General features: G+C 35.0%; 1 protein-coding gene across 2 annotated transcripts; it reads right to left on the reverse strand.

The window, feature by feature from the left end:
• Window positions 1–724: 724 nt before the first annotated feature.
• On the reverse strand, window positions 725–27,821 carry LOC6641138 (disheveled-associated activator of morphogenesis 1). 2 transcript variants are annotated; one of them, XM_002064025.4, is made up of 10 exons: window positions 27,772–27,821; window positions 6,821–7,834; window positions 4,292–5,263; window positions 4,045–4,222; window positions 3,273–3,974; window positions 2,996–3,201; window positions 2,803–2,942; window positions 2,569–2,730; window positions 2,329–2,492; window positions 725–2,261 (listed from the first exon to the last, which is right to left on the reverse strand). In XM_002064025.4, the coding sequence occupies exons 1-10, from the start codon at window positions 27,817–27,819 to the stop codon at window positions 1,327–1,329; spliced, it is 4,521 nt and encodes a 1,506-aa protein (XP_002064061.4). In that variant the 5' UTR covers window positions 27,820–27,821; the 3' UTR covers window positions 725–1,326. The 2 variants fall into 2 exon arrangements, with proteins under 2 accessions (XP_002064061.4, XP_046867066.1); XM_047011110.1 differs by lacking the exon at window positions 27,772–27,821 and adding an exon at window positions 9,081–9,135.

Consider the following 27,821-nt stretch of genomic DNA (forward strand, 5'->3'; position numbering starts at 1 on the left):
TTTAGTAATTAAGAATTTATTTAAATTGCAAGACCTCGTCGACGACTTACTTTTTTGAGTTATAAAAGAGATGAAGAAAAAAAGTCAAAAATTATTCAAAATATTGACATTTCATGGGGTGTCGAAACATCTTGGACGGCGGCTCTCTGAAATCTTTCATGGTTTATTTTAAATTTATTTCATTTCCCGATTAACTGAAAAACTTTTCAATTTGGCCATCAAATATTAAGATAAGGTTTAGGTCATTTAAGCTAAGGCTTAAGTAAGTAACTCTTCATTTCAGCAATGAATATATATATATATATACATATGTGAGTTGAGTGGGCTTACTCAACTAAGTTTGATTATTTTAAATTAAAAGTAGGTTGGAAAAGTTACAATTATTCTAGTCTTAATCTGCTGCTTCGGTTCACTTGTTTTCTCTCTCACTGCTGCTTCGTCGATTCTGCAGCTTCAACTGTATCTCTCTCCTGTGCTCTTCTATTCGGCTGTTTGCTGTACTCTCTGTTGTTCTGCTGTTAAACTCTGCTGTTCATGATCATCTGTCCGCTTGCTGCTGTTAAACCTCTGTAACTCTCCATCGTAGCTTTTTTCTTCTTGTATATATCTTATGAATACTTACCACAATCCTTATTTCAATCACATGAAATTTGTGAAAAATGATTTATAACAAATTTTTGTTTTAATTATTTGTAATTTTATTTTAATATGCGGTAATTTTGTTAATTATATGTTGTTGTTTTCTTTTTTCTGTGTACAAAAATTGTTATATATTGAATGTGAAGGTGCTAAAAAACATAAACAGATTGATTAATCACGAAACAAAAAGAAAAGGATACAAAAGTAAACAAAGGATATGTATGTATAAATCTTATTAATGAACATGACTTTATGGCAGGTCATCATGTTGACCTTTGGATGTGATTATGTTTTTTTTTTGTCGTTTTTTGTTTTTTTTATTTATTTATTTAGCAAATAGATGAGCACGTTATGATATCGGTATATATAGTATATTTTTATATATATAGCACTACAATTTCAAAAGGTACACACACACATACAATACACATACAAAACAATTATTTCGTAGTTTTCAATAACATTTTCACTTTTTCTTCGTCTTTTTTGCTTTACGCTTCTTTTTTTTCAGTTTTCGGTTTTTCTTCATTTTAAAATTACAATTTTTGTAAAAAAAATTTGGTTTCACGCTTTTCTAGCAGAGATTTAGGTAAGGATTATTAAGTGATATATATATATATATATATAGATAAATAATTACAAAAAAAATATATATAGATTTAAAAAAAAAAAAAAAATACTCTTTTTTTACTGACGCCTCACAGTGCGTTCCCTTTCCCGGCCACTTTCCTCCCGTTGCAGACTACCATGACGCGGCGGTGAGGTGTGACCGCCGCCAGGAGCTGCACTTGCCCCCGGTCCACTGCCAGGGACGCCACTGCTGCCGCTGCCATTCACAACTCTCGCCTTGCGGGATCTCTTGAATTTGGCCATATCCTCGCCAAAGACATCGCCCGTACGCAATGCCGATATCAAATCATCGAATTCTCCCTTATTATCGCCCTTGACTGGCGAATCATTGGCCGCTGTCGATGACGATTTCAGACCCAGATTTCGTGCCACACTGGACATAAGTCCGGTTTTATTTTTCCGCTCAATTGTCCGCTTCTTGAGCTCGGCCTCCTGTTTAGCACGCTTCTCCTCCTCCTCCTGCCGGCGACGGAAACTTTCGTTGTCGTGACGCGCCTCACCGAATGAGACCAAAAATGAATCGAATATGCCAAAGAACTCATCTGGCTGGAGGACAGAGCCATCTTCGCCAAACAGACGAACCGCACGATCGAAACGTGTCTTCATATCTTGGAATTTATCCTCCAATTCGGCAAAACGGACAGATGCCTGTGTATGGAATTCACGCATGACGGGCAAAAAGCGATCACCCTGTTGCGCTGGTCCCGAACTCCGATGGAATTCAATTTCTCTAGCCACATCCGCCAATCCGGTGCGCAGCATTTGTATATCCTTATCCATTTCACCCAATGATACCTTTGATGCCTCACGTACATGTGGTATATCATCCTCCAATTTCAATAGATCTTTAAATTTCTTCTCAATGACTTGAACAAGATAATGCAACAAAGTTGTGCCCTTGGCAGCACTAGATTTGGTATCGGCTAGACGATTAAGGGAAGACAAACGGAATCCGGAGGCATTTCCACGTGCACCACGATTCATATAGTTGCCTGTAACAAAAACAAACACACAAATTATACTAGATATTTACAAAAATTTGTAGAATTTTCATCTTACCCAATGCCAAGACTAGCTCCAATAGTTTACGCAAACGTCTCGATCGGGCCACTTCACGGGATGCCTCCATTACACTGGTAATACGTGGTATCAGATCATTTATGGTCAACATGAAACGTTTCTTATAGTGCAGACTCTTCAAACGTTGCTCATAGTGTGGTATTCTATAGAGACGATTGCATTTCGATTATTCGATTCGATTCGATTCGATTCAAAAATTCCCTGTGTGTAGCTACTCACTTGGATATCTCATAGAGGAAACGATCGGCCCGTGCCAGAGATTCAATATCCTCGCTATGCTCATCTAATAAAGCTCTCTCCTCCGCTGAGGGTGTAAATTTCAATAGCTGCTCAACCATATCCAATGCCAATTGCTCATTGCTATCCATGGAGAGTATTGCCCTACAAAAATTATTTGAAAATTTAATTTAGATTGGAATGATTAAGGGGATATTAGAAATGGGATGATCCTACTTTGATATTTCCATATCGCTCATCTTTAGTTTACTTAGCAATATGGTACAATTCTGGGCACGTCGTCCATCGATGACCGAAAGAACCTTTTGTTTATTTTTACCAGTGACACGTAAATCCTCATAGGATCCATCAGTTGCCTAAATAATTTTAGATAATTAAAACCGATTTGTTTTAATTCGTCTTTACTCACCGAAACGCCATTCTTTTGATAGGCAGAGAATAGTTTATCTATGGACTCCAATTCCATATTATTATACAATTTACTTTCATCCAACTCGGACCAGACAGTGCCCTGTAGCTTGGCATCGGGCAGTTTAGACCAATTGAAGCTTTTTAAAGGATTCGTCGGCTGTGGCACATTTTTCTTTGGCATCTCCAATTTGGGTGGCAAGGGAGCTGTAGGAAAGTAGGAAAATTCAATTCAAAATGAAGTTCAAGTTTTCTTTGGAGATTTTCGAATTACGTACCCATTGTTGGTGCCATAGTTGGCGGTGGTGGTGGCCCTCCTCCTGGACACGGTGGCGGTGGTGGTGGTGGCATTATGGGCGGCGGTGGCGGTGGTGCTGCTGCTGCTGCCTTCATCATGGGCGGCGGCGGTGGTGGCGGTGATACAGCTCCATTACAACCAGTTAGCCCGGCAACCTTCTGATCATCGGGTATACTGCCCTCGGTAACGAGACGCTCGAGACGAGCACGTTCCTGTTGCTCATTGAGCAGGCGATGCTGCAAATCCTCAGCCTTCATTTCAGCTGTCTGGGCACGCTGGACGGCCTGTGAATGCTGCGATGACTCCTTTTCTAAGCGCTCACGCATACGCGTCAGACCCGTTTCCAGATCTTCCTTCTCCTGCATACGCAGATCCAATTCCTGTTCCTTTTTGGCCAAACGAGATTGTATATCGAAATTCTCACGTTCCAATTCATCGGCTCGCTTGCGTGCCTGTGTCAATTGCTCCTCTTTGACCAGCAGACGCACCAGCTTATTGACATCTATCTGCAATGGTGCCACATCTGGATCATGTATGCTTGTCTGATTGGCCAATGCCAATTGTTTTGTGGGATCATCGGGATCGGTTATGAGATCGCTGCTCGGTCGTTGCTCCACTTGCAGGACAATTTGCTGGACCACACGATCAATCAATAGCCAATGTTCCGTACAATGGCCCGTATCTACGATAGTGAGAATTAGAGAAACCAATGAAAATGGGCCCATCAAAAGGATAAAAGCCAAGCCACTTACAGGGCAGTAGGAGCATGTGCTGCAACAAGGATAACATATGCGCATAGGCTGGCGAATGGGATAGCTTGCGACGCAAGAGCTCAAACATGGAATTGGCACTCTTTGTATCCACATGTTCCTCATTGAAACGGCGGGCAAATTGCTTTTCATCATCGGCCCGCACCATCTCAAAGAAGTCCTAAAGAAACGACCGAGAATACCGAGAATTAGAGTCGATTTATTGAACCGAAAATTTCACAAAACTCACCAAATGTCGATCCAACGTCTCATTCTCATGGGTACGCAGTTTATCAATGACTGGCTGAATGCCCAGCATTAGGAATTCATATCGCAAATGCAAACGGAATTCCAAATTCTCTTGACCAGGCCCATAATTGAGTACAGCATTCACAAAGGACATGAGAGCCGTTTTCAAATTGACATTATCCCTATACGCATAGGTGGAACGATCCAGATCGTTGACAATCGATTGGAAACGTGTTCGCTCAGTGGCGAATTCCTGAAAATGTAGCATCGCCTGCAATACCTTACGATGGCCACCGGGCACCAGACAAACGGCGCCCAAAATCTCGAGAGCTGCGATTTTCGTTCGTATATTATCAGCAGCCAACGAACGGGCAATCGTATCAATGGCCGTGGGATGGGCCAACACATGAGCCCGACCCATCGAATTGTTCATCAGGGCCTTGATGCAGCCAATGAGACTAGTGTGTAGGGAACTATTTGCCACTCGTATATCCAATTGCAGGAGCAAATTGAGCAGAGCGGGCAGGCCATCCAGCTCGACAAAACGCAATACAAAACTATGAGTCGATGTACGCAAGGCGGTCTTCAATGCATCCACAAATGCCGCATGATTATCGAGGCGAGCGCTCAGCTCATGACTGGGTGAATCTTCCGGGGATAGCGAAACGTGGACCACCAGATCCTTTAGACGTTCAATATAATGCTCGGCTGTCGGCGGTTGTGTAATGGCCGTCGGTCCATCTGCTCCATCATTGGCATCCAAAGGTAGTTTACGTGAGCAATAGATTTGCCACTTCTTCTGGGCCGGCAAACTCAACATGGCCTCCTTATTGGGTGCCGTCAAATCCAGCTCCTCCACCAGTTCGGCGAATTTCGTATCCAATTCATCGACAGCTGGCATCGGTTGGGTTGGCGTAAGAGTTTGCAATGTGAAGGCTCCCTCGACCACACAAATTTCAGGCGGTTCATCGTCCTAGAAAACGAAAGGAGGAAATCATTCACCCGATATTAGTAGTAGTATTAGTAGTAGGATGGTGGTCATGGATTTAGTAATCGGAATCACTCAAGCGTCACTTCTAATTTGGTCTCTATATGAATATATATATGTATGTATGTATATCTAATGTGTATGTGTTATTAACAGTGCATGTCCAATTATTAGCCACAACTCGATTCGATTCTTCCATTTGTTGCCCAACCTTGCATTGAACATCGACATCGAGAATAAGTGAAACAATAATAAAAAAAATATCAAAATCAAATTGTAAACTGATCCGTCTGATGTGGTAAAAGGGGGTTTCGGTAGGCTTTAGCAAGTCGTTCTACCTGTTATTGCAAACAAAAAAAGAAATTAAAAAAATGAACCTCAACTATTATTTCTAGCGAAAAACATCAACTTATTCTGTCGTAAACTTTAAGCCCAAGTTTTTAGTCTCAAAATGGATAGAATATTAAAGACATGAAGAAGAATACTTTGGATACAGAAGAATCAGAATTGGATATCAGATACTTTTCCATATAAGAAAGTACTTAATATTAATGACTAACTCCATATTCTCTGCCATGTTTCATTCTATAGTTTATTCAGATTTGTATATTATATACTTTTTATGCAGTTTTTTACATATATCATACATATATCTATTATATATTCTCTAACATTCTGTCTAGATTCTATTTCTATATTCTCTTCAATTCCATTGTATTTCATGTTCTATTCCATATTTCATTTCACATTTCATTTTATATTCTGCATTATCTTTGTTCTAATCTATTTTGTGTTCTATTTTGTTCTTATTCTGTATTTCAACTAAATATTTCCAAATATATACTCTACAACATTTTTATATTATTTTAGATGTGCCGTTCCCTCATTTCTATTATTGCATTTATATTCTTGTTTTTCATATTTGAATCTATAATCTTTTCTATGTTCTATTCCAAGGCATTCCCCATACGAGGTCGTAGCTAACAATAAGATTCAAGTCAAGGGGTAAGCAGCAATTTTTTCCTTACCCAGCTGCCTTTCCTTACCCATAGCTGGCTCCGCCCTTGATTCTGTATTTTCTTCCAGATTTGAAATATTCCTACATACATACAAATATTCTTTTCCATACTCTAATTCTATATTAATTTTCATATTTGTATCTATATATATTATATTCCATCTTATAGCATTATAGTCTCTTTTATATTCTTCAAATGTCTATATACTTTTCTAGTTAGACCATTCTATTCCATATTCCATGCTCTATCTTATAGAATATTCAATTCCATTGTTCTATGTTAATATATCAAGCTAATGTCTGCTTATGCAATTTGTCGTACTCCAACTTCAATCAAGACGGAGTCGAATCGAATTCAATTCCCATTTCAAATGTATCAAATAACCCAACTCGAAATATTCGTCAAGCTTGTGTTAACCAATAATTATCAAGCATATGTACATAGAAACGTGACATTTTGGTCACTTGAAGACATGAACCTAACCTAATGATTATACAGGTAGACAGACAGGTGGACTACTCACCTTGAAGCAGCCGCACCAGGCTCTTCGTCCTCGAAAGACAGGCATCTTCTTCTTCTGCTGTTGACGATAGTGTTTTTGGAGTGGCGTTTCGTTGTTGCAGCTGCTGCTGCTGCTGCCACTATGATGATGATTGTTATTGTTATGGTTCGAATGTGATTTTTTAAAGCCAACACTTGTGTTGCTGTGATGTCCTTCGACGTCGTCTTTAATGCCAAATGGATAGCCAAATGTATAGCCTAATATATTATTTGTATAAAAGGAACCGGCAATGCTGCCCAATCCGCTATTATCATCGGCATTGTCACCATCACCAGTTAGATGGGATCTATTGTTGTTGTTGCTGTTGTCGTTGTTGTTGTTGTTGTTGCTGTTGTTGTGGTTGCTATTGCTACCGTTATGCCAATAGCGATATAAACTATTAAAGCAATTGTATTCACTGATTATGCTCTTCAAATGATCAAAATCGAAACGTTCTTGAAAATTGGCAGATGATGTATCGCTACCCTGTTGTAGAGTGTTGCCGTGAGGATGATTGTTGCTACCATTGAGGGCCAATGTACTAGATGTACTATTGCAACTATTTAAACTAGTAATCGATACTAAGCTGTTGCTATTATTGTGATTGCTTGTATTGTGATTGCTGCTGTTGTCACTGGTTATGGTTATTTTAGTCACACCCGATGAACAGCTGCTGCTGGTAGATGTTGCTGCCGTCGAAATGGAAGCAGTGGCAACGGCAGATGTTCCTGTTGCAGTTGCTACCGCTACCGTTGATGATGATGATGTTGTTGGGTTAGAATTAATGGTAATACAACTATTATTGCCACCAGTGTTAAGTGTTGTCACACTCGATGATGTTGCTGTTGCTGTTGCTGTTGCCGCTGTTGTCGCTCCACCACCACCAACAGTTCTTGGCTTCTCTAAAGTACTTTCGGGTGTTGTATCCAATATTTCTGTGTTGGCACTATGCGTATCTGGTTCATTTATGCATACAATGGGGCACGATTGGAGAGTCTGCAATGAATTAAACAAGACAAAATATCATGAGTTACGTATGAATTATGAATGACATGAATTTATTCCACCCACAGTAAAAAAAACAACATAAATTTAACAATCTAATTGTGAGTTCTTTATTGCTTAAGTAATATAAACATGGTTGGAATCACAGAGAGGGGGGCGGGGAAGTTTTGGACACCCCTTTTTGGTTTTTACTACATTTTTTAAGCCAAAAATCGTATATATAATACGATTTAATAAAATACTCTTTAAAGAATCTTCTAAATACAACCCCATGGTTATTAAATGCAATTATTTATATATATGTATATATATTTGATCTGTTTTATACAATTTTTTATTGCAATGTCTATATTATATTCCTTTCTTTTCAATTTTAAAGTATTCCATGTTCTTCTATTCATTTAAGTTCTCATGTTTTATGTTCTTTTCAATACTCTTTTATATGATATTTCATATTCCATTTTCGATTTTAAATTCTATTCTGTATATATCACTTGAAACTTTCTTTGCTGCCTGACATTTTCCGTAAATTGGCTAAAAATTTCTTTCTCAAGATTTTAATGCAAATTGATTCCAACTTGAAAATAAAGACATGCATTTTTCAAATATTTCAAAAATCGACCAAATTAAAGCTTTAGGAAATTGAGTTTTTTTTTGGAATACTTTGCTGAACTTTCTCGACTGAAAGGAAAACTTGACCACTTGAGATGACTTAGAATTCAATTCGAAATCGAATTTAAAAGCATTACAATGAGATATGACTTTCGAAAATCAGTAAAAATCTAGCAAAGTTATCGATACGAAAACTTAAGACGTTCCTTTTTTTTTTTTTAGAATTGGTTAACTTAAATTTTTGTCAATTTACCGATTTTCACTGATTGTAAACCTTCTAGTAGCGCCCCACCCTTCAAGTAGTGGCTAATCCGGCACTGATAAAAGGTTTTTGAAACAGTTAAGGGGTAATTTCTACATCTATAATATTAGATTCCGTACATTCCTTATAATATTTAACTATTATTCTGCTAATGTTCCATCCAGTGGTGAATCTATATAGTATTTAAATTTGTAGATATAAATTTGCCCCTTTGTAAAGATATCGATCTTGAATATAAAATTTCTCGCAGTTTATAAAAGGTGAAAAATGGTTCTTTCCTTCATTTCTTGCCCCAATAATTGTATCATATGAGCCCACGATCGGATAGCATAAAGTCAATGTGCCTCTCCGTTTAAGACTTACCGTATTGATAGTTTCCATAGTTATTTTTATAATATTTTCCCTTCTCTCTTACTATTTATATATACACACACACAAACACACACACGTAATTGAAGCAAGAATTTTGACAACTTGTTGTCAGTTGTCTTAGATCGGCTTTATACATACATATATGATTACGGTTGCACAATCAAAATCCAAACCATAAAAATCATGTGGGAGAATTGAACTAACACCCAACTTCAAATTCCAAAAATGTGAAAGACAGACAGACAAGAAAGAGAGAGAAGGAGACAGAGAGAGAGAGAGAGAGTGCAACTCTCGGGTTCAAATTTCTTGAATGTTATGCAAAAGAATTTTTATTACATGCTCATTATTACACACACACACACACACATACATTTATAGCTAGCTAGCTTGGCCATTTGCCAATTGGCTAACGTAATCAAGAAATTACAAATTAATAATATGCTGATGTATGGTTAATTAGTAATTTCCTTTTATTTAATGTCTGGCAATAGCGTTCCATATGACTGAAGTGAAGTGAAGTGAAGTGGAGTGAAGAAGTTGGGGCATTGGATTTGTAGTTGAATTCACTTTCAATTCACAATTGGCACAATCGATGGGATTAGATAATTTACCTCAACTTTCTTTCTGTCTTTGGCTTTGTTAACAAGATTTAGACTGGAGCTTCCATGAGAAGTTTTGAGGCTGAGAGAGAGGGCCTACTTTATTTGGTCTAGTAGCTGCTGCAACTGACGCCAACTGTTGTTGCTGTTGCTGCATTGGTTGTTGTTGTTGTTGTTGTTGTCAAAAAATCAGGTCAATGCTTCAAGTTAAGAACTGTCAGCGGGGCCTGACATAGCAGACAGTTTACGTCTGTGTCTCTGTCTATGTTTGAGCTGTGTGTGGGACTCTTTAAAATCTTTTATTTTTTTTCCTCCATTTTTTGACTGACTGACTAATTAATTTTATTCATTTTTTTTTTGGTTTTTTGGTTTTTTGATATTTGTTGAAATATTTTGAGGTGTCTTTTTTTTTTTTTTTGGTCTGCGCGTGGGTCTAATTAGACGCTCCGTGTGTTGGCAAAATACAAATCTAATTTGGTTTTTTTCAACTTATTTGGTCATAATTAGTAGTTCAACCGTAAACCGAAACCATATTTAATAAAGACCCCCATTATAAGGGTCAATTGAGGAAGATGAAGCTGCAGGTGGTCTTTGGCTTTTAGTCAAGGTCACTTAATGTTGCCCTTAGAATTGTTGATAGTCCATTAAATTACACCCAAAGGTCTTGAAAATGGAAGACGTAAATGCATGGACACATCTAGAAAATAATTTTGGGCGATGTCAGGGGGCATTTTGGAAGATTTACTTGGCATAAAAGGAATGAAAACAATTAAGAATTATTCGAAATATTGTCATTTCTTGGGGGTTCCCAGACTTCCCCATGGATTAAAAAACAAAAACCTATTAATTTGTTACATATATGTATATAAATATATATTTAATAATTGCATCTTTAGAATTTAATGCCCATATGTGGATTGCCATTATATGAGGCTAAAGGAATTTCTGAAGTATCTTTAACTATTGGCATCTCATACAAATTCGTATTGAAGAGAATATGCGACAACACAGCCTTAAAACGATAGAAAAACGATGAAGTATTTTCTACAAACATTTTAGGATAGGTTCTCCATGTGTATTCTATTCGTGACGGCATTGGAACATTTAATGGACAGTCAAATGCATTATTAGCCACGAAATGTTGTCCTGTCAAATTCTCGGCTAATTCACAGTCCGGTGTAGGATAAACTTTTACAAAAAATTGATCAATTCTCTTGCAATCATGGGAAATGGCTCGTTCAAGTTCCCATCTGGTCCTATATCTCAATTGTAAGCGATGGCGTTGCCAACGTTTTTCTAAAATTTGTCCAAATCGTATAAAACAAGATGATACAACATGGTCGGCGGCCTCATAGGGAAAACCATGGACAGTGATCCAATAAACCGGACCTGAGGGCTCCTTAGGTTTCTCCTCCTCCTCCTCATTGTGGTGCTCCTTGCCGACATAAACTCGCGTTTTTCTAAGCTTAAAGGCTTCTTTTAAACTTCTTCTTGGTGGCCATTCCTCCTCCTCGTCCTCCTCCAATGCCTCATCCTCCTCGTCCGATGACAAATAATTTGGGGTATTTGTTTCACTCATTTTTTTTTTATTTAAAATAAAATTAAATATATGAAATATTTTCTTGAATGTTTTGCTTCTTAACATACTTGAATTATGACTACAAAATTTCAGTGAACTTTAATTTAACTTTTATCCTAATATTTTTTTGATTTTCATTTGCTGCTTGGTTACAAATTTTTCACACATGAAAGAGATAAATGCACTTCCGTCTCCACCCACCATAAAAAAGAAAAAAAAAACCCACCCACCTCCAACGTCTCCAACATCTCGACACTCTACCAATCTCCACTCACAATTCATTCAGCTCTCGCGTAATAACTTTATAAAGTGAAATGGAAATCTAAGAGAAAAAAAAACTTGGTAAGTGCCTTGACAGGAAGTGACAGTGAGCCAGCCAGCCAGACTTAGCCAGCCAGCAAGTCAGCCAGATTTTTGGCACATTTGTGCAAAAAAATCAACAACAACAACAACAAAAATTAGTGTTAGGCAATCCAACAACAATAACAACGCCAAAATGAAGACTAAAAAGGTAAAAAAGCATAACCATCCTATACCCTTATTTTTCCTTTTAAGTGTTAATTTCTATTGTAGAGCAAGTTAAATTAGAAATGGACTCCTTTTTGTGGTAGTTTGTAGGGTAATGGCCAACAGTTCGCAATGAAAATTGCCCTTAATGTAACCCAAAAGCCCAAAAAAATCAAATGGCGCAAGTTGCCGCCGCCTGCCAGCATGAAAATGAAAAACTAGTTTTTCCGCATGCCAAGCTAGGGGAAAAAAATAAACCAAACAAAATTTTAATTTTTTTTTTGTTTTTTCTTTTTGAAAGTGCAGAAAGAAACTTTTCCTCTTCATGCCAGACTGAAAGAGAAAGAGTAAGGGGGAGACATGGACTCGTCTATCAGCTGGTAATGGCGTCAACCATCAACAGGGGCAAAGGAGGGTGACAAACTATGCAGAGGAGGGGGGGGTCTGGTCTAAGCGCATCTTTACCCACTTTTAATGCATGTTTTTTGTTTCTATTTTGTTTTTGTGTCTTTTGTCTTTGTCAAAATCAAATTATTGCTGAGCCGCTTTGTCAACACTTGCTCTACCACATCCTCTACTGCAGTGAGGCGTAACCACGCCCCGTCAGACATTGGGGACATGCCTCAATCAATCATACGCATACGCATGGCAACCATTTGGGTGGCCGGCCGATCGTTGCCACTTTCTTTGGCAAATTTGCAATTGCATTTTGGTTTTTCGTTTTGGTTTCTTTGATCCAAAAATAGTCATTATGACCAACTTAAATGAAAGTGACAAATGCCATTAACTAAGCGAGGTAAACATTGACATTTAAGTTATTGCAAATTGCAAATTGTTGGCAACATTTCTTAAATTCCAATTAATTGTTGGGTCTTAATTAGGAAAATTAGTCACGTAGAGAGAGAGAGAGAGAGAGAGAGAGAGATAATACCGATAGATAATACCGAAATTATATTTAAGAATTCTTTTGAATTCATAGTTGAAGCACAGATGGGTGCATCAGATTTCTAAAGGATGTGCGAATTTCAAGAAATTGCTAATTAAATTGATAAATTTTCTTAATAAATAATTGTTTATAATTACTCCAAGGACTTCATTCCATGCAAATCGTGTGCTTTGAAATCTAGTTCGATGCGTTTATGATCTGACACTGTGACCGCCTAAGGCCAACCGGAATCAACTGCACCTTTCATTACCTTAACCACCGTTTAGACAACAATTACGTATACGCCCAGTGTGACAATTCAAAGCAAAGCAAACTTAATTAAAACAAATTTACCAAAGAACTGGCTATTTATAAAAGTAATTCAGTTTAAATGAAATTGGTTTCTTAGCTTTTTTAAAGAGTTTGCCTAATGTTAGCCCAAAAGTCAAAAAGGTAAAAACCTTAAGATGTTGTTTATTTTCAAGCTGATATTGACATTTTCTTCTTGCATTTTTGCATAAATCATTTGCAATAAGTTATCTTATGGTCTCTGAGACAAAGTTTTGAGAGAGGTTTCTACTTGCGATTGCATTTTTTTTTTTTTTTCTGGAATTTGGCTTAAACAATGTGCAATTTTTACATAAGATGCGGTTGGCCATCCTAACGTAGTTGACCCAAAAAGCTTCCATAATCTTGTGTATGGCAAATATGCAAACTTGACTACTCGTACATCATCAAACTGATGTAAGATGTAAAAAAAAACGACAAAAATAGAAAAGAGACAACCAAAAAAAAAACCAACATGGCAATTTTCCATGTTTTCGTTTGGTTTTTGTTTTTTGGTTTCTTTAGTTGGAAAAGACCTACATATAAATACTATATATATATACATATATATATATATATGATATTTTATTGGCCGATTGTTTGTTGCCAGAGTTGTGCAATGTATGTAATTTGCTTAACACCCGCATGCCTGATTAGCTTGATTACTTTTACTTTTGGTTTTTCTCTCCCTCTCTCTTTCTCTGCCACTCTCTATCTCTCTTTGTCTCTGTTATTGTTGCATGTAAACAACACCTTACAACACCTTCACCACGGTCCAGCGCCAATTTTTGCTGGGTGCCAGTTGCTACTGATCAGTAGTCAGGAGGGCATTCATATTGGGCCTTATATTGGGCCCATTTCTATAAACTTTGTTAAGTAACTCTATGATTTAACTATTAATTTGTTTTTATTTTAGAAGAAGAATTAGCATGGCTATAAGGGCCCATTCTGGTAGCCCCTTATTTCGCTCCTGCCCTCTGACAATGTTTCGAGTTCAAGAAATGAAATGAAAATCATACCTTAATAATAGCTAATAACAATACAAAATTTATAACATGCTCTGGCTCTGGCTCTGACTGTGGCTCTTGTCTTTTGCCTCTTTTTCATTGCAATTAGATATCAGTTAGTTATGGGATTACATCTCCTCCCGGCTCACACGCGAAATTTCCGCATTTTCCGGTGTAATACTGTAAACACTTTACGCTTTACCAACTCTTTTTAACTCCGAAACCCTTCTCCCTCGCCACCCCTATGAGGAATTTCAACTATTTTACTTTTAACAGATAAAGAGATCATTGAGCTTGCTTATATATAAAAAGGTTTAAAGCAGCTCTTACATTTATTCTATTGACATACAAGGAAATGCACGACAAACTCTGGCAAACTTTGGCATTCTAAGCTTTTCCATTTCTATTTCCCTTCATTTAGTTGTAATTCTCAACTAGTTTTAGCTTTGGGCACTGCAATTTGAGAGTTCTTTAACAAAGTCAGGGCAGGCAATACAAAAAAGGTGAACAGGTTTTCTGTATAGCTATTTCAAGAACCACCAAGTTCTATCATCAGCAGACTTGGCTAAACTTTGCTTCATTTAGTTGCAATCCTCAACTAGTTTCAGTGTTGAAATTATGGTATTTGCCATTGCGATTCATTGGAGTTCTGTAGCAAAATTTACTTCCTATACATATATATATATTCTTAAAATATAGATTTGATTTTACAAAGATCTTGGCAAGTTTAATATATTTCAAGAAAGTTAAGTTGCAAACTGATATTGTTTAAAAATAAATTTAGAAGAAAACACTTAAAAAATATTTTGAATTTTGCAGGAATTAAGTTATTTGTTGAAATCAAAATGTCTATCACTTATAAGCTTTTAATTTGAGTTTTATCATTGCTAAGGTCCATTAAAATAAAAAAACTAATGAAGAATATAAAGAAATTTCACGTCTATTATTTCATTTTCAATGGATATTTTTAATTTTGACGTTAATAAAGACATTTCTTGTCAAATTTATATGCTTACAAATTAGATTTCAGCTGCTTTTATGCCAATTGTCGTCGTGTTGATGTCAAAGTCGTTGAAACCAGGGTATACCCAAGTCGATGAGTCAATGCATTCATTACCTGAGGCTGCCAGCTGTTTAAATAATCGATGGACTAGTTTTTGTAGTTTTTGTTTTTTTTGCTTTTTTGAGTTTGTTTTTTGTAATTCTTGTACTACTTTTCAAACCGTTTATCGTATTATCTGAATTGAGTTAAAGTTCCAAAAGCCAAAAAGGCAAAACAAGAAATCTTTGAAAATAAATACATTCTATCTGAAATGTTTCAAGTTTCATGTTGTTCATGCCTCTGACAGTTGATATCAGAAATATGTACGATCTACTCTAATCTCTAACTAAATTGGCCTATTTGAGAGTTAGGCCAAATACACATTTAAAATATATTTTTACTTTTAGTCGAATATTTTTTTTTATTATCTTTTATTTTCAGCTGAGAATTAATGGCCAAAAAGCGAAAATGTGGGTGCAGCATTTAGCCAATTTAAATAAGCCAACATCAAAATGCCAACCAAAAGCCATAGAGGCCGACAGCAGCAGGGGAGGAGGAGAGGGGAAACGATGAAGAGGAGGAGTAGGAGAAGGTGGGATAACAAAATGAGACACTTGCCGAAATCAAAAAAAATAAATGCAAAAAAATAAAGAAAAAAAAAAGTGGAAGTTAAGGTGTTTTTTTTTTTTTTTGGTTTTTTGTTTTTATTTCGTTGCTCTGGTCGAGCGATCATCTCCTGCTGCGGGCCATCAAAACTTTCACTAAATGCAGCAGTAGCAGCAATGGCAATGCTTTTGTTGTTGCCAATGATGAGGGCGGCGGAGGTGGGTTGGGACCGACCGTCCGGTTCGGTACGATCCGGGGTTATGCTTCACCATGCTGTGCGGGGCACCCGCCACCGCCTCTTCTTTCCTCTCTCCTTTCCTCTCATAAATCTGAATCTCAATTCAACCTTTACACAAGACACATTAGTCATGAGATTGAGTGAAGCGATGGCCTAAGGAGACGAGAGAAGAGGAGAGAAGGGGCAGCCAGCCGTAAGGCAGGGCTGCAGGTTGATCTTTATGTTCATCATCATTGTCATCGGTCAGCGGTTTTATTTTCATTTCATTTTGAATTTTGTTTTTTTTCTTGTTTTTTTTTTTTGGCGAATTGGCCAAGTGCTTTTTAATTGTGATTACAACAACAACACAGAGGAGAGGAAAAAAAATTACAAGAAATGATGAGGGTCGTTGGTGAAGATTATAATCTACCTGATATGTATATGTATGTATGTAGATGTATATACATAAATGTTTATGCATATGTTAAAAACTGAAATTGACAGGCTGCCAAAACCAAAATATCGAGGCTCATGAATGGAAAGTGAGAAATGAGCAATTGAAGGCTATCAATATAATCATTTCACCCATTTATATAAGCCTCAACTCTTAAAGTCTTAACAATAAACTTGAAATTGATCATAAAATTATGATTTAATTGTTTCAACTGCAAACTGGTGACCCCGACGAGCTAACAACAAAAAGGAATATCTAGAGTTAAAAATAAAGCTAACTAAACCATTTCTTTCTGCTTTTATTTATGCCATTTATAGTTAAGCGAAAAAAAAAACCTTAAAAACCTTTCCTAATCTCTCACATTTCATAAACTTAATAGAGACTTTAAGTGATTTGTAGTTTTGTCTTGCCCACCTTTTTCTTTTCTTAGCTTTTGGAAAAGCCATTTTCCATTTTCTTGCACTGTTTCATTTCTGGCTTTGCATTTTTGTGGTTTGTTTTTTTTCTTTCTGTTTTTGGCGATTCGACTGACATTTAAAGTTTAAGAGGCCAAAAACTGAAAATGATTTTCTGTTTTTCTGTTAGCCATGTTTCTTAAGGGGACGGGCGGCGCACAAGACACAACAATAACAACAACAACAACAACAACAAAATGACTAAAAAAGCTAAAACTAAAATTGAAAATGCCCTCACATATTAAACTAATAATGGGCCTAATTGGCTTTAAGTTTAACAATTAGCAAATGGATGAACAAAACTTAAAAAATTTAAACGACCTTCGATGCAAACGGAAGAATTTTGAGCCAAGAGGTATTTTTTTTCCCCCCCATTTGAAGTGCAGGCAACTTGTGAGCGGGGAGGGGGTAGGTTTTAAAGAATAAAGAAAATGGCAATTAATTATAATTTTAACACAATTTTTTGTTGTTCTCTGGTTTGGTTTAGTTATTTTTTTTTGCCTTTGATCATAAATACTTACCTAATGAGAGACTCACATAAAGAACTAGTTTTGCATAATGAATGAGGGTATGAGGCGTGCGGGCGGGCGGGATGGCAGGTGTTAGAGGCGAGGAGATGAAGTAAGAAGTTTTATTTATTTTTTTTTTTTGCTCTATAAAATGCCAAGTACACCCCCAACAATCAAGGCAAAGTGTTGTTGCTACACTTGGAGGCACTTTGCTTTTGTTAGAAACCAGTTTCAATTTCGATTTCAGCATGTTGGCGATTTCAGATCAAAAGCGATGCACATAATAAACTTATCGCATATTGTCTAACTATCTTAAAGCCATAAAGTATTTTTCTCTGTGTGTTTCAATCGTGTTTCCCTGTCTCACCATCCCCCCTCATTCTCTCTCTCTCTCTCTCTCTATCACTCTATCTTCTGGCATGACATTTATTCCGCATTCTTGCAACTTGATTTAGGCTTGGTGTTGCTATTGCTGTTGCTGTTGCTGGTGTTGGTTAGTGTTGCTAGTTCAGTTTCAGTTCCAGACTAAGTTGACTTTTTATCCACCAACAACAACAACAACAACATCAACACCCAGCATCAACTCTCAACTCTCAAATCGCCAAATTCGTTTCGATAAAAATCGTGCAAAATTCTGTGGTATGGCTAGTTTTGTTTGTCTCTCTTCCCTTCTCTTCTCTTCTCTTCTCACCGCAAATTGGTCATGCTTATGCCGGGCCAGAGATTAACTTTAATTTTCTTATTTTGGAAATAAGTAGAATAATAGATCTAAGAAAATGTTTGTATGTGGGCCAGACTCAAAAACCCGAAAGAACTATAAAAAATTTTTGAAGATAAAATAGAAAACTCAAAAAAATTTAATTGAAGTTAATGCTTTAACGTCGGGGTCACCAAAATTAGATTCCACTGAAATACTCAAATGTATGTATGTGTATGTAATTGAAATATCCCATAACAAGCGAACAAAGAAAATTCCATTGAAACATCGGGGTCACCACAATTTGAAATAACAATAATATGCATCAATTTTGGAAGGTCATTTAACAATTTTTCATCGCATATCTCAATTTATTCATATGTTTAATCATTTCTTTTCATTTTCAAAACATGTTTTTCGAATTTCAAAGAAAAATAAAAGAAATGAAACAACTGAAACTTTTCTTTTCAGCCGGCATTTTTTTCTTTCTTTCTTTCTTTTTTTTTTTCTTTAGTTTTTGCTTTTGCCTTTCGCATTATTTTGAATTAATAATTTATATGGATTTTTATAAGTGCCTGCGGCGCACATCAATTGATTTACCGGATTAGCATACAGACACACACACACACATACACACACTTACATTCATAACAAGCATCGGATATTAATACCTGATCCGCATTTTTGGTTGATTTTGGGTTGAAAAATTATTTGCAATTTATGAAACGCGTTCACCATCGCCGCCAACAACAACAACAACAACAGCCAAAGTAAAAGTTCAATTAAATAAAGATAAATTGCTTAACAATTGTCGTTTTTGTTGTTTTGGTCAAGTTGAAGTCCATGTTGATGCCTTTTTACGTAACATCCATAAAAATTTCAAAGAGTACCAAAAGTACAAAACAAAAACAATAAAAACAAAAAACCACATTTTAAATGAAAATAAAAAGAAACCAAAAGGAAGCTAAAGAAAATACTTGAAGTCAGAAACACTTAACTCAAAAACACTCAACTTTAACTTCAATTATTTGCATATATTTTCAACAATTGTTTAAACTTTAAAGTGCAGACCAGAATGAAAATTATAGAATATGGGAATAACAATTTGATTATTTCTAATTTTACTATCTTTAATACGGAATGAATCATCATTCCGTCTGTATCGTCAAATGAATATACGCTTTCAAAAAACCTTAATTTTAATATTTAATATTTATTTATCTACTCAAGTTGGCGTCGGTATGGATGGCTGGATGGCTAGAGAGAAGTTCAATTCACTTGGCGTGTCAAAAGTCATAATGCTTTTAAAACTGAACAAAAAACATAATTTATAATGATAATCACGATGATGATGATGTTAAAAGCATTTCATTTTAACGCTTTCATCGTTGATTAACCCCTTCCCCCCCTCCCCACTCCATTCCAAAAGATGATGATCAAGAAAAAACAAACAAAAAACGCCAAAGATGAGATATGATCAGTTGAAAAAAACAGAGTTTAAATACTTTGTATACACTGAAAGAGATTCAATTAGATTCGGAAAGTATTTCAAACAATTCTTCCATTTAATATGAATCTCCACTAAGTTCTCCTCCAATTAACTATAGGTATTCCAGTTGTAATTAATGTTTCAATTGTTTAAATTTTCCCTTAAAAATATCTACACGACACGTGCTCAGTCACCTGAACGAACGAATACGCCCTCTCAACACTCTGTAAAGTTAATACTAAATTCAAGTTCAATAAAGGTTCAATTTATGTTCAATTCATGTTGGCTGGCAGGTGCAGAAAGCCAAGTATCTTGACCCTCTCATTAATTGGCCAAAAACAAAAAAAAAAAAACAAAAAAACAAGTACAAAATGAAAGAAATGGTAATAACAATAATAATAATATGAAAACCAGTTGAGATTTTTACAATTTACAGTTTCGGTTTACACGAAAATTAACATACGTAATTTATTTAAATTCAATTTTTTGTTTTTTTTTTTTGACGATTTTTCGTTTTCTGGGCTTCTTGGCAAATGTTTTCACTTTCGTTTGGCCGAAAATTCCATACGCGACAGAAGCGAGCAAGAGCAGAGAGAGTAAGAGCAAAAGAGAGAAAAGGCATCCGGCGCCAACCAGTTTTTTTTTTTTTTATCTACCTATATAGTCGCCGCCGCCGCCGCAGCTTACCATGATTATTGTGATTATTGGCTGGAGGAGAGCTGCTGGAGGTACAGATTGAAGCCAGAGACAGAGAGGAAGAGAGAGGGAGAGAGAAGACCAAACCAAAGATCGACCGACCGACAGAGCGACCAACCAAAGATCGAGACTTGAAGAGTTGCCGGCGAAACCCCAAAACACACAAATTGAAAATGAAAGTGAAAATGTTTAACGGCAACTAAGACCGAAAATTTATAAGAAAAAGAAAAACAAAGCAGAAGATCGCCATACGATTGAGGATCATGGAGGAGACTGCCCTCCGTCTTCTACTATAGCCTCTTCTCCTCCTTGGCCATCTTCTAGTTGGCAAGTTGGCGATTTCTTGTTTTCTGCTGGTTGGGTGAAATTTTTTTTAACGCCTGACAAAAGAAAAACTCCTTTGGATACATTTTTTTTTTGTTATTTTGTTTTTCTTTTGGGAAAGTTTTTTATGTCTTTTCAATACATTGGTAGGGCAACAGGTCACACGTGCCTATTAAATTGACCCTGTCCGCTTGTGTATAGCGAAAATGGCGAGACATTTCAATCAATGAATAGTTACCTATTGAAATAATAATCATCATCATTATCATCATCATCTACAATGAAAGAGAAATGAGGAGTGGAAAATCGTGAAAAGGCGCCAGAGGCGAACTAAAAGGAAATGTGAAAACTATTTACATACACATACTAACTTACATACATACATATGTATGTATGTTCATAGGCGGCATCAAAAGAAAGGCCAGTCTGACCCATAGGGAAAATCTCTTTTTCTCCAATGCGAAACGTAACTAACATAGAGAAAGACAAACGAGAGACAGAGCAAGAGAGAGAGAGAAAAACAAGCAAACAAACAAAGTAAGTTAACTAATTAACAGAAACGTTTAAAGAGAATGGCAAAAAGTGTTCAATGATCAACACAATTTTTTGCAACCAAACTAAAATCAGTCTGTAAAATGCTGATGAATGGAAAAGAAAATTTTTGATCCATCTTTAATTCACTTCAATTTCAAGCTCATGAAATAAATAATTGCCAAAAAAATTTTTCTATAATTTCACACTTAATTGGTAGAAAAAAAATGCATTACAAATAAGCTAAAAGCTTTTCACACAGCCATTGTTAGATTGTTTTAACAGAAATCACCTTGATAAGTCTATGTTGAGCCATGATACGAAATACGACTTGAAAAAGAATCGCTTTGGATCTAAATATGATGATTAATAATGTTAATCTAGAAATCATTCTCTAAATATGAGAACCACGCACGATTTATCGATAATCGACTATTAAGACTGTGATGAAAAAATGACTGAAAAAGTATTCAAAACGGATTAAACGAAAAAGTTATCAGGAACTCATCAAGAGGACTAAAAACTCAATTTTGATTAGAAAACGAGAGAATTTCTGACCACTCAATCAGAAAGGGGACTACGAAAGGGATTCGTTTACGTCCAGAAACTATTTTAATCCAATCAGTGCTCAATTTCAGTTTGAACTTTAACAAAAAAAAAACAAAAGTAATGAGATCTTTCTAAGAATAAAATGTAGCACTTTGAACAACTTTTCAAAAAAAACTCCTATAATAAGTTGTAACTTATTTACTTCATTGATAGATTCTTGAATAAATTTTGAGAGCTTTGATTTCATTTACATTGTTAAAACATAAATAGTTAGTTGGTTTATACCTTGGCCTTTCTTCTGGGAGGTCGCTGTATAACGGCTGCCATATCCACTCAAGAGAACTCTTTTGATTAACTTTAGCTACATTTTATTTTTCCTATTCGCTTTTTTTTCGCTTATCGCACAAATGTTTTTTTTTTATATATAATTATTATTCTAGTGTTTTGTTGATTCTAGATTCTTCTGACACTGAAAATGATAAAGATTAATGCTATAGAGATGAGAAGAGATAGAGAAGGGCGGTAAGTGTGTGTATGTGTCTGTGTCTGTGTGAAATGCGAAGAGAAATGTCTGGGCTTATCTTAAAAATTCACTTGAGTAAATATATATTCATATTATACGTATTTTCTTATCAAATATGTTGTATCTGGTTTATAATTCTATATATGCACATACATACTTATATTCTTAGTTTATAGGGTGTTTTTTGAGCCATCTTTTGCTTATTGGATTATCAACTCAATCGGGCGCTTTCTATCTGGCTAAGATTGGCCTAGAATAATCCATGGATAATACCTAAAAATCTGCCTATCTTATACTTCATAACTAGATCTTATTATTATTATTATTATCTAAGAGTCTATTTTTTGACCGGCCAACGCAAATTCCTTATAATCGAAACATTCTAATAAAGTCGGCGTCTCTATGAAGCACAACAGATGACCCAGCCCATCGAATCCCAAAAATTATCAATCACTAAGTGATCTTGAGTTTCATCTACTCTGCCTAAGTTTCTAGCCAAGACACCCTGTGTGGCTTTTGTATGATTCTCGTATCTCATTTTTGTTGTCAACATCCTAACTAGAGAACTAAGTTTTGTTAATGCAGAAGTATGAATACCCTTGACAGGCTTGTTAAGAGGGTGGAGGATTGTCCCAGTGGAGCCCAGTGAGAATATTCTTTAGATTGTAAAGACCTTCTGGAAGAAGGTTGCCTCCTTGGCAACCATTTCAAAAAGTCATCCCTAAGAAATACTTTGGAGTTTTGCGAATGATTGCAGAATGAAAAGATTTTATATTGAATATGGTTCTATGAAGACAAGATAATTTGCATAAATTCTTATGAATTTTTATGTAAATGTAGTTGGTTTTTGGTTTATATTCGCATGTCAAGTTATTAGTCATGATTAGGTAAGTTGGACGAGTTAGAGAAAAACCTGAACAACATTTCTTCTACCATGCAAATCAATGGACAGGAAATTATTACAACTCTTTTGGTTCGTTCCCCTTCCCACCGCCCCTCTATTCTCCTTTACTCAACGCCTACCTCAAGCGTTAACTCTTTCTCTTTTTCTCTCCCTGTCTGTCTTTCACTCTATTTCTCTGTTTCTCTTACTTGTACCCGCATAAAGTTTTTTCGGTTGTCGAATTTGGTTTTCTTTTTGTTGGCTAGTTTCGTTAGTTATTTTTTTTTCTCATTCAATTCATTAGCATTACATGGCTTCCGTATTTGGTGATCGAAATTTTACATATAACGAATATTTATGTATAAATGGGTCACAGTTTTCCCTAAATGGAAAGCAACAGCAATCAGGCAAAAAAAAAAGTAAATAATAAATGCCAACTGTAAATAAATGCCAAGTCAGTTTAAAAAGCTAGCAAAAGTTTAACTAGCTTAATTTAATCTAATCAAAAATTTTCATTGTGCTTTTTTGTGTGTGTTTGGATTTTGGCGACAAAACTTCCATCACGTTCCAAAATATTCTGTTTTTTTGCTCCTTTTTTTTCCGTTGGGCCTTGTTTTCACACGTTTTCTTAATAAGGGAAATGCGGCAAAACAAAACCAAAAAAAAAAAATAAGTCATTCATTGTTTTAGATGTGGTTTTTGTCCATTTGATATAGCTTACATATAGTTGACATTGGCGGTTAGTCTTTAGTTACACTCAATACTAGACGTAATTCAGCTAAAATGCGCATCGAAAGCAATAGTCTAGATGTCTTAGATCAATTTAGTTAAAATACTTTCTCAATCAAATTTCTAAATTCTTTTCTAGACATTTTTTCGAAAGTTCAAGTGACATCTATTATCTATCTAATACTTATTTGGAAATTTTCCAAAGATTGGAAAGTTAAAAATAACATCAATTAAATGCAAATAACTATGTCAATCTGCAATTAATCTAAAACTCAATATCAAAATCAAATTCAATCCACACCAATCCCCACTAACACCACCACCACCACCAGCAGCACCACCAGTTGGCCAATGTCAGTTGTCTAGAACCTGTCAACGGCGGCTTACGTCATAAATTGAATATTTATCGACCATAACGATGTCTTAACTCCCCACAGACCCAGACCCAGACTCGATCTCAAAGACTCTGACTCTGACTGTGACTCTGACTTAGACTCTGAGGCTTGACCAAACCAAAACCAAACCAAACAGACAGCACAGTACGACGAACCAGTTTCAATTTTATGTGGTGGCAAGTGGCAAGCAGCCTCAATTTACAGATGCTTATGCAACCTGCCTGCCTGCTGCAAGGAGAAAGCAGCTCCTCTCTTTGCAAAAAAAAAAAAAGAAGAAATATTCAAAGCAGAAGTCAAAGGAGTCGAAAAATTCTAGCACAGATTACGGTAGTTGACGTCACACCAAAAAAAAGAAAAAATCTGGTAAAAACGGGATATTTCCGTTAAGAAAATTTATTAATGATATATACTATGAGATTTAAAACGGAGAACTATTCACATTCACCCCATATGCCATATCAATGAATCAAACAAATGAATGTCACACACAGAAAAAGTCATGCCCACGGGGAAGTTAAATGCAATTACGAGTATAAAGGGGAAACAAAACAAAGCACAAAAATGTGTCTAACTAAATAGAGTAAACTACTTAGTTAGTAGAAACAGGAAATACCTATAGTAGTAGTAACAAAAAGGTGTGAAAACTATCAATTAGCCTATAGAATTAGATGCTTTCAGTATATATGTACATATATCACAATTTCATCAGGTAGAAAAATGTGACTCAAGTAGTTCAGAAAGAACATTTCCAACGGAGTCACAACAAAAATATTACTACTTTTAGTTAAAATATAGAATTGAATTAACAACACTAAAAACAATTAAATTAAACAAAGTCCAACAACACTAAAAACAATTAAATGAAACAAAGTCCAACAAATTAAAGTATTAGGTTCAATGCCATTTAATTTCACCTCTTAGTTAATATCTATAAATAGGAATGGATCTAGAAAACATTTTTAGGGCTCAAATCAAATATTTTCTATTTAAAAATAAGTTAGTATTTTTCGCTGCTGGCATTTGATTACTATTTGGATTTATAGGACACAAAAATCTCAAAAAAAATCACTTGCCGAAAAAGTGGAAAATTCTTCGAGAAGGTGTCAAAACACCTCGAACTCTATCACTGGAAAATATCATGGCTTTGTCATCTTTTTGCAAATATATTATATATCTAGGTATATTTGAACAATAAGAACATATAATTTACTTAGTATACTTATTTTTTTGTATAGTTTTCTTTGAATTTCTGGCACTTGATTTGGTTTTTCTATGCATTTTCTAACTCTCTTTTTCTCTCTCTCTCTCTCGCTCTCTCTCTCTCTCTCTCTCTGTCTTTATGTATGTGTGCCAATCGGCTAAATATTTTCTACAAAAATTTGCATTCAAAACTGTCAACTGGTCATAAAAAAAAAATTGAAATTGAAAATGAATTTGAATTTCAATATTGTTTTTGTTGTTGCTGTTGTTGTTGTTGTTGGATTTTGTTCACCTCAAAAGTACCTACTGGACAAAAAACTAAAAAAAAAAAAATGTAGCATTTTTGTTGGTGTTGTTGTGAAAGTGAAAATTAAGTGTCGATTGGTTCGTTCGCAGTGTCTCTCTTTGTCTCTCTTTCTCTGTTGCTCTTAAAGGAACTGACTCACTGACTGACTGACTAACTGACTGACTGACTGTTGTGTACCGCATAATAAATTGAATGCAATGTCCGAAAAAGAAGTGGTTAAAAGCAGAAGAAGAAGAAGACGAAAAACATCAACAACATATTGAAGTCGCGCTTTTATTCGGTTATTTGTTTGTTATTGTTGTTGTTGTATATTAATTAATAATATTTGTTTTTTTTTTTTGTAGAAATGTCTAAAGTGGAGTGAGTACCAACCACAACGACCAATTGAAGACGCTCAGCCAACTGAACTGAACTGTTGGGTAAAAGTCTGTCTAACTGGCTAACTGAAGAGTTAGTTGGTTGGGCAATTGGCCATGCCAATTGAAATTCGAAAGGGAAATTTATGCACATCAATTAATATTATTATTAATCAACAAATTTCATCAGTCTTTACCAAATTAACAAATAATAAATACATATATGTATGTATGTACGTACATATAATAGTTAATTGTTCAATTGCATTTGAATTTTGCACTAATCATTAGTATCATGAGGATATACAAGGTTTTTTTTTATTATTGCGGGGAGAGACCTCTTTCTGCAATCTATCCGAAAAGTGGATAATCAGCAGAAATCAGTGACAAACGGGACATTTCGAAGGTTATACATATAAACAAAAGGTACATATAACATTTCATAATTTTAAAACAACATCGGATGACTTCTTTTGCGCCACCTTGTATGTATGAATGATTGGACTGGAATGATTCTTGATTTACCTTTAATTTGGAAATACATAATTATTATTTATGGGAATAATAATTACATATATACAAATATCCAATGCTCTTTATTTCTATACATTTTAGGCTTAATTGGATATGATAGAAGTCCACTTAAAATCAAGTTTACAACAATTTTCTTTTTCTCTTTATGAAAATCGCTTAAAAAGTTCTAAATAGAATTTGCATGACTATTTATAAATACTTTCATCATATTCACAATAACTGTAGAAATCCAAATCTAAAAAACTAGCTAATCAGACATATTCATGTGTTTCTAATCATCAAAAATGCTGATAATTATATTTGCTTCAAATCAGATTTCTGTTTCCATATATTTATAGTTGTTGTTGTTGTTATGTTTATTTACAATTTATTTGAGTTCTAACTTTTTATGGTTTTATTTGTGAATATTTCTATATATTTTAACTGATCAAAAGACTTAAAATAGCACAAGTTTATTTACTTTTTATCAGTCTTATTGGACATTTTAGTATTTGATTCTATTCTATTTAGTTATTTCTCCAAAAAACCTCAAACTTAAGAACTTAAGCAAAATCTATTCAAAAGGATTTTGAAGAGAAATATGAATTCCCAGTAAAATGAAGAAGTAAAATGAAATTATTTTCTCAAAATATAGAGTTTCATATAAATAATTTCGTTATAATTTCCTTCCAATCTAAATAAAGTTTTAAATTCAAAGACTCGAAAGTTCATGATAATTATTTGGCTCTAAATCTTTATAGGCTTTTTGGACCTGCCTTTAGATATAATGGCCTAAAAGCCAATTATAATGACTTGCTAATTGTCTAATGACCAAAAGCAGACAAAAATGTTGTAAGTTCTTTTAGCCATCTTTATTAATGACCTATCAAGTCTAAAAAACCAATTTGAAAAAAGTGCCATCAGTTGGCCCTTATTTTACATTATTCAAAAGTAATGTGTTTTATATTATAAAAATTCAAATTCTAAATCAATTTTTTGTTTGTGGTAATTGAATCTGAATCTGAAATATTTCTGAGAAAACACAATTATTAAAAATTTAACCATTACTTTTTAAACTTTTGGCTAACAATTTTGCAAATTCATAATCTAAATTTAAAAAACAAACTTTCTAATAACATTAACAATTCTATTCAATTTTTAGCTGATGATTTAATATATATAAATATTATTATTTGTTTTAATTTAATTAATTAATTGGGCTTCTCTTGTAGACCTAAAATAATTATGGCCATTTGCACTCACCGTATTAATCTTCTCCATGAAGACGCTCATTTGATTTTTTGATGACATTT

The sequence above is a fragment of the Drosophila willistoni genome (assembly GCF_018902025.1).
Source record: "Drosophila willistoni isolate 14030-0811.24 chromosome XL unlocalized genomic scaffold, UCI_dwil_1.1 Seg141, whole genome shotgun sequence".
NCBI lineage: Eukaryota > Metazoa > Arthropoda > Insecta > Diptera > Drosophilidae > Drosophila > Drosophila willistoni.

Excerpts from the sequence above, each read along its gene's own strand:
- LOC6641138 (XM_002064025.4), bottom strand. The coding sequence starts at position 27,819 with ATGTCATCAAAAAATCAAATGAGCGTCTTCATGGAGAAGATTAATACG. Across the intron at positions 2,731-2,802 it reads AGCGATATGGAAATATCAAA|GGCAATACTCTCCATGGATA; the intron begins GTAGGATCATCC and ends TAATTTTTGTAG. Across the intron at positions 2,493-2,568 it reads TTCCTCTATGAGATATCCAA|AATACCACACTATGAGCAAC; the intron begins GTGAGTAGCTAC and ends TCGTCTCTATAG.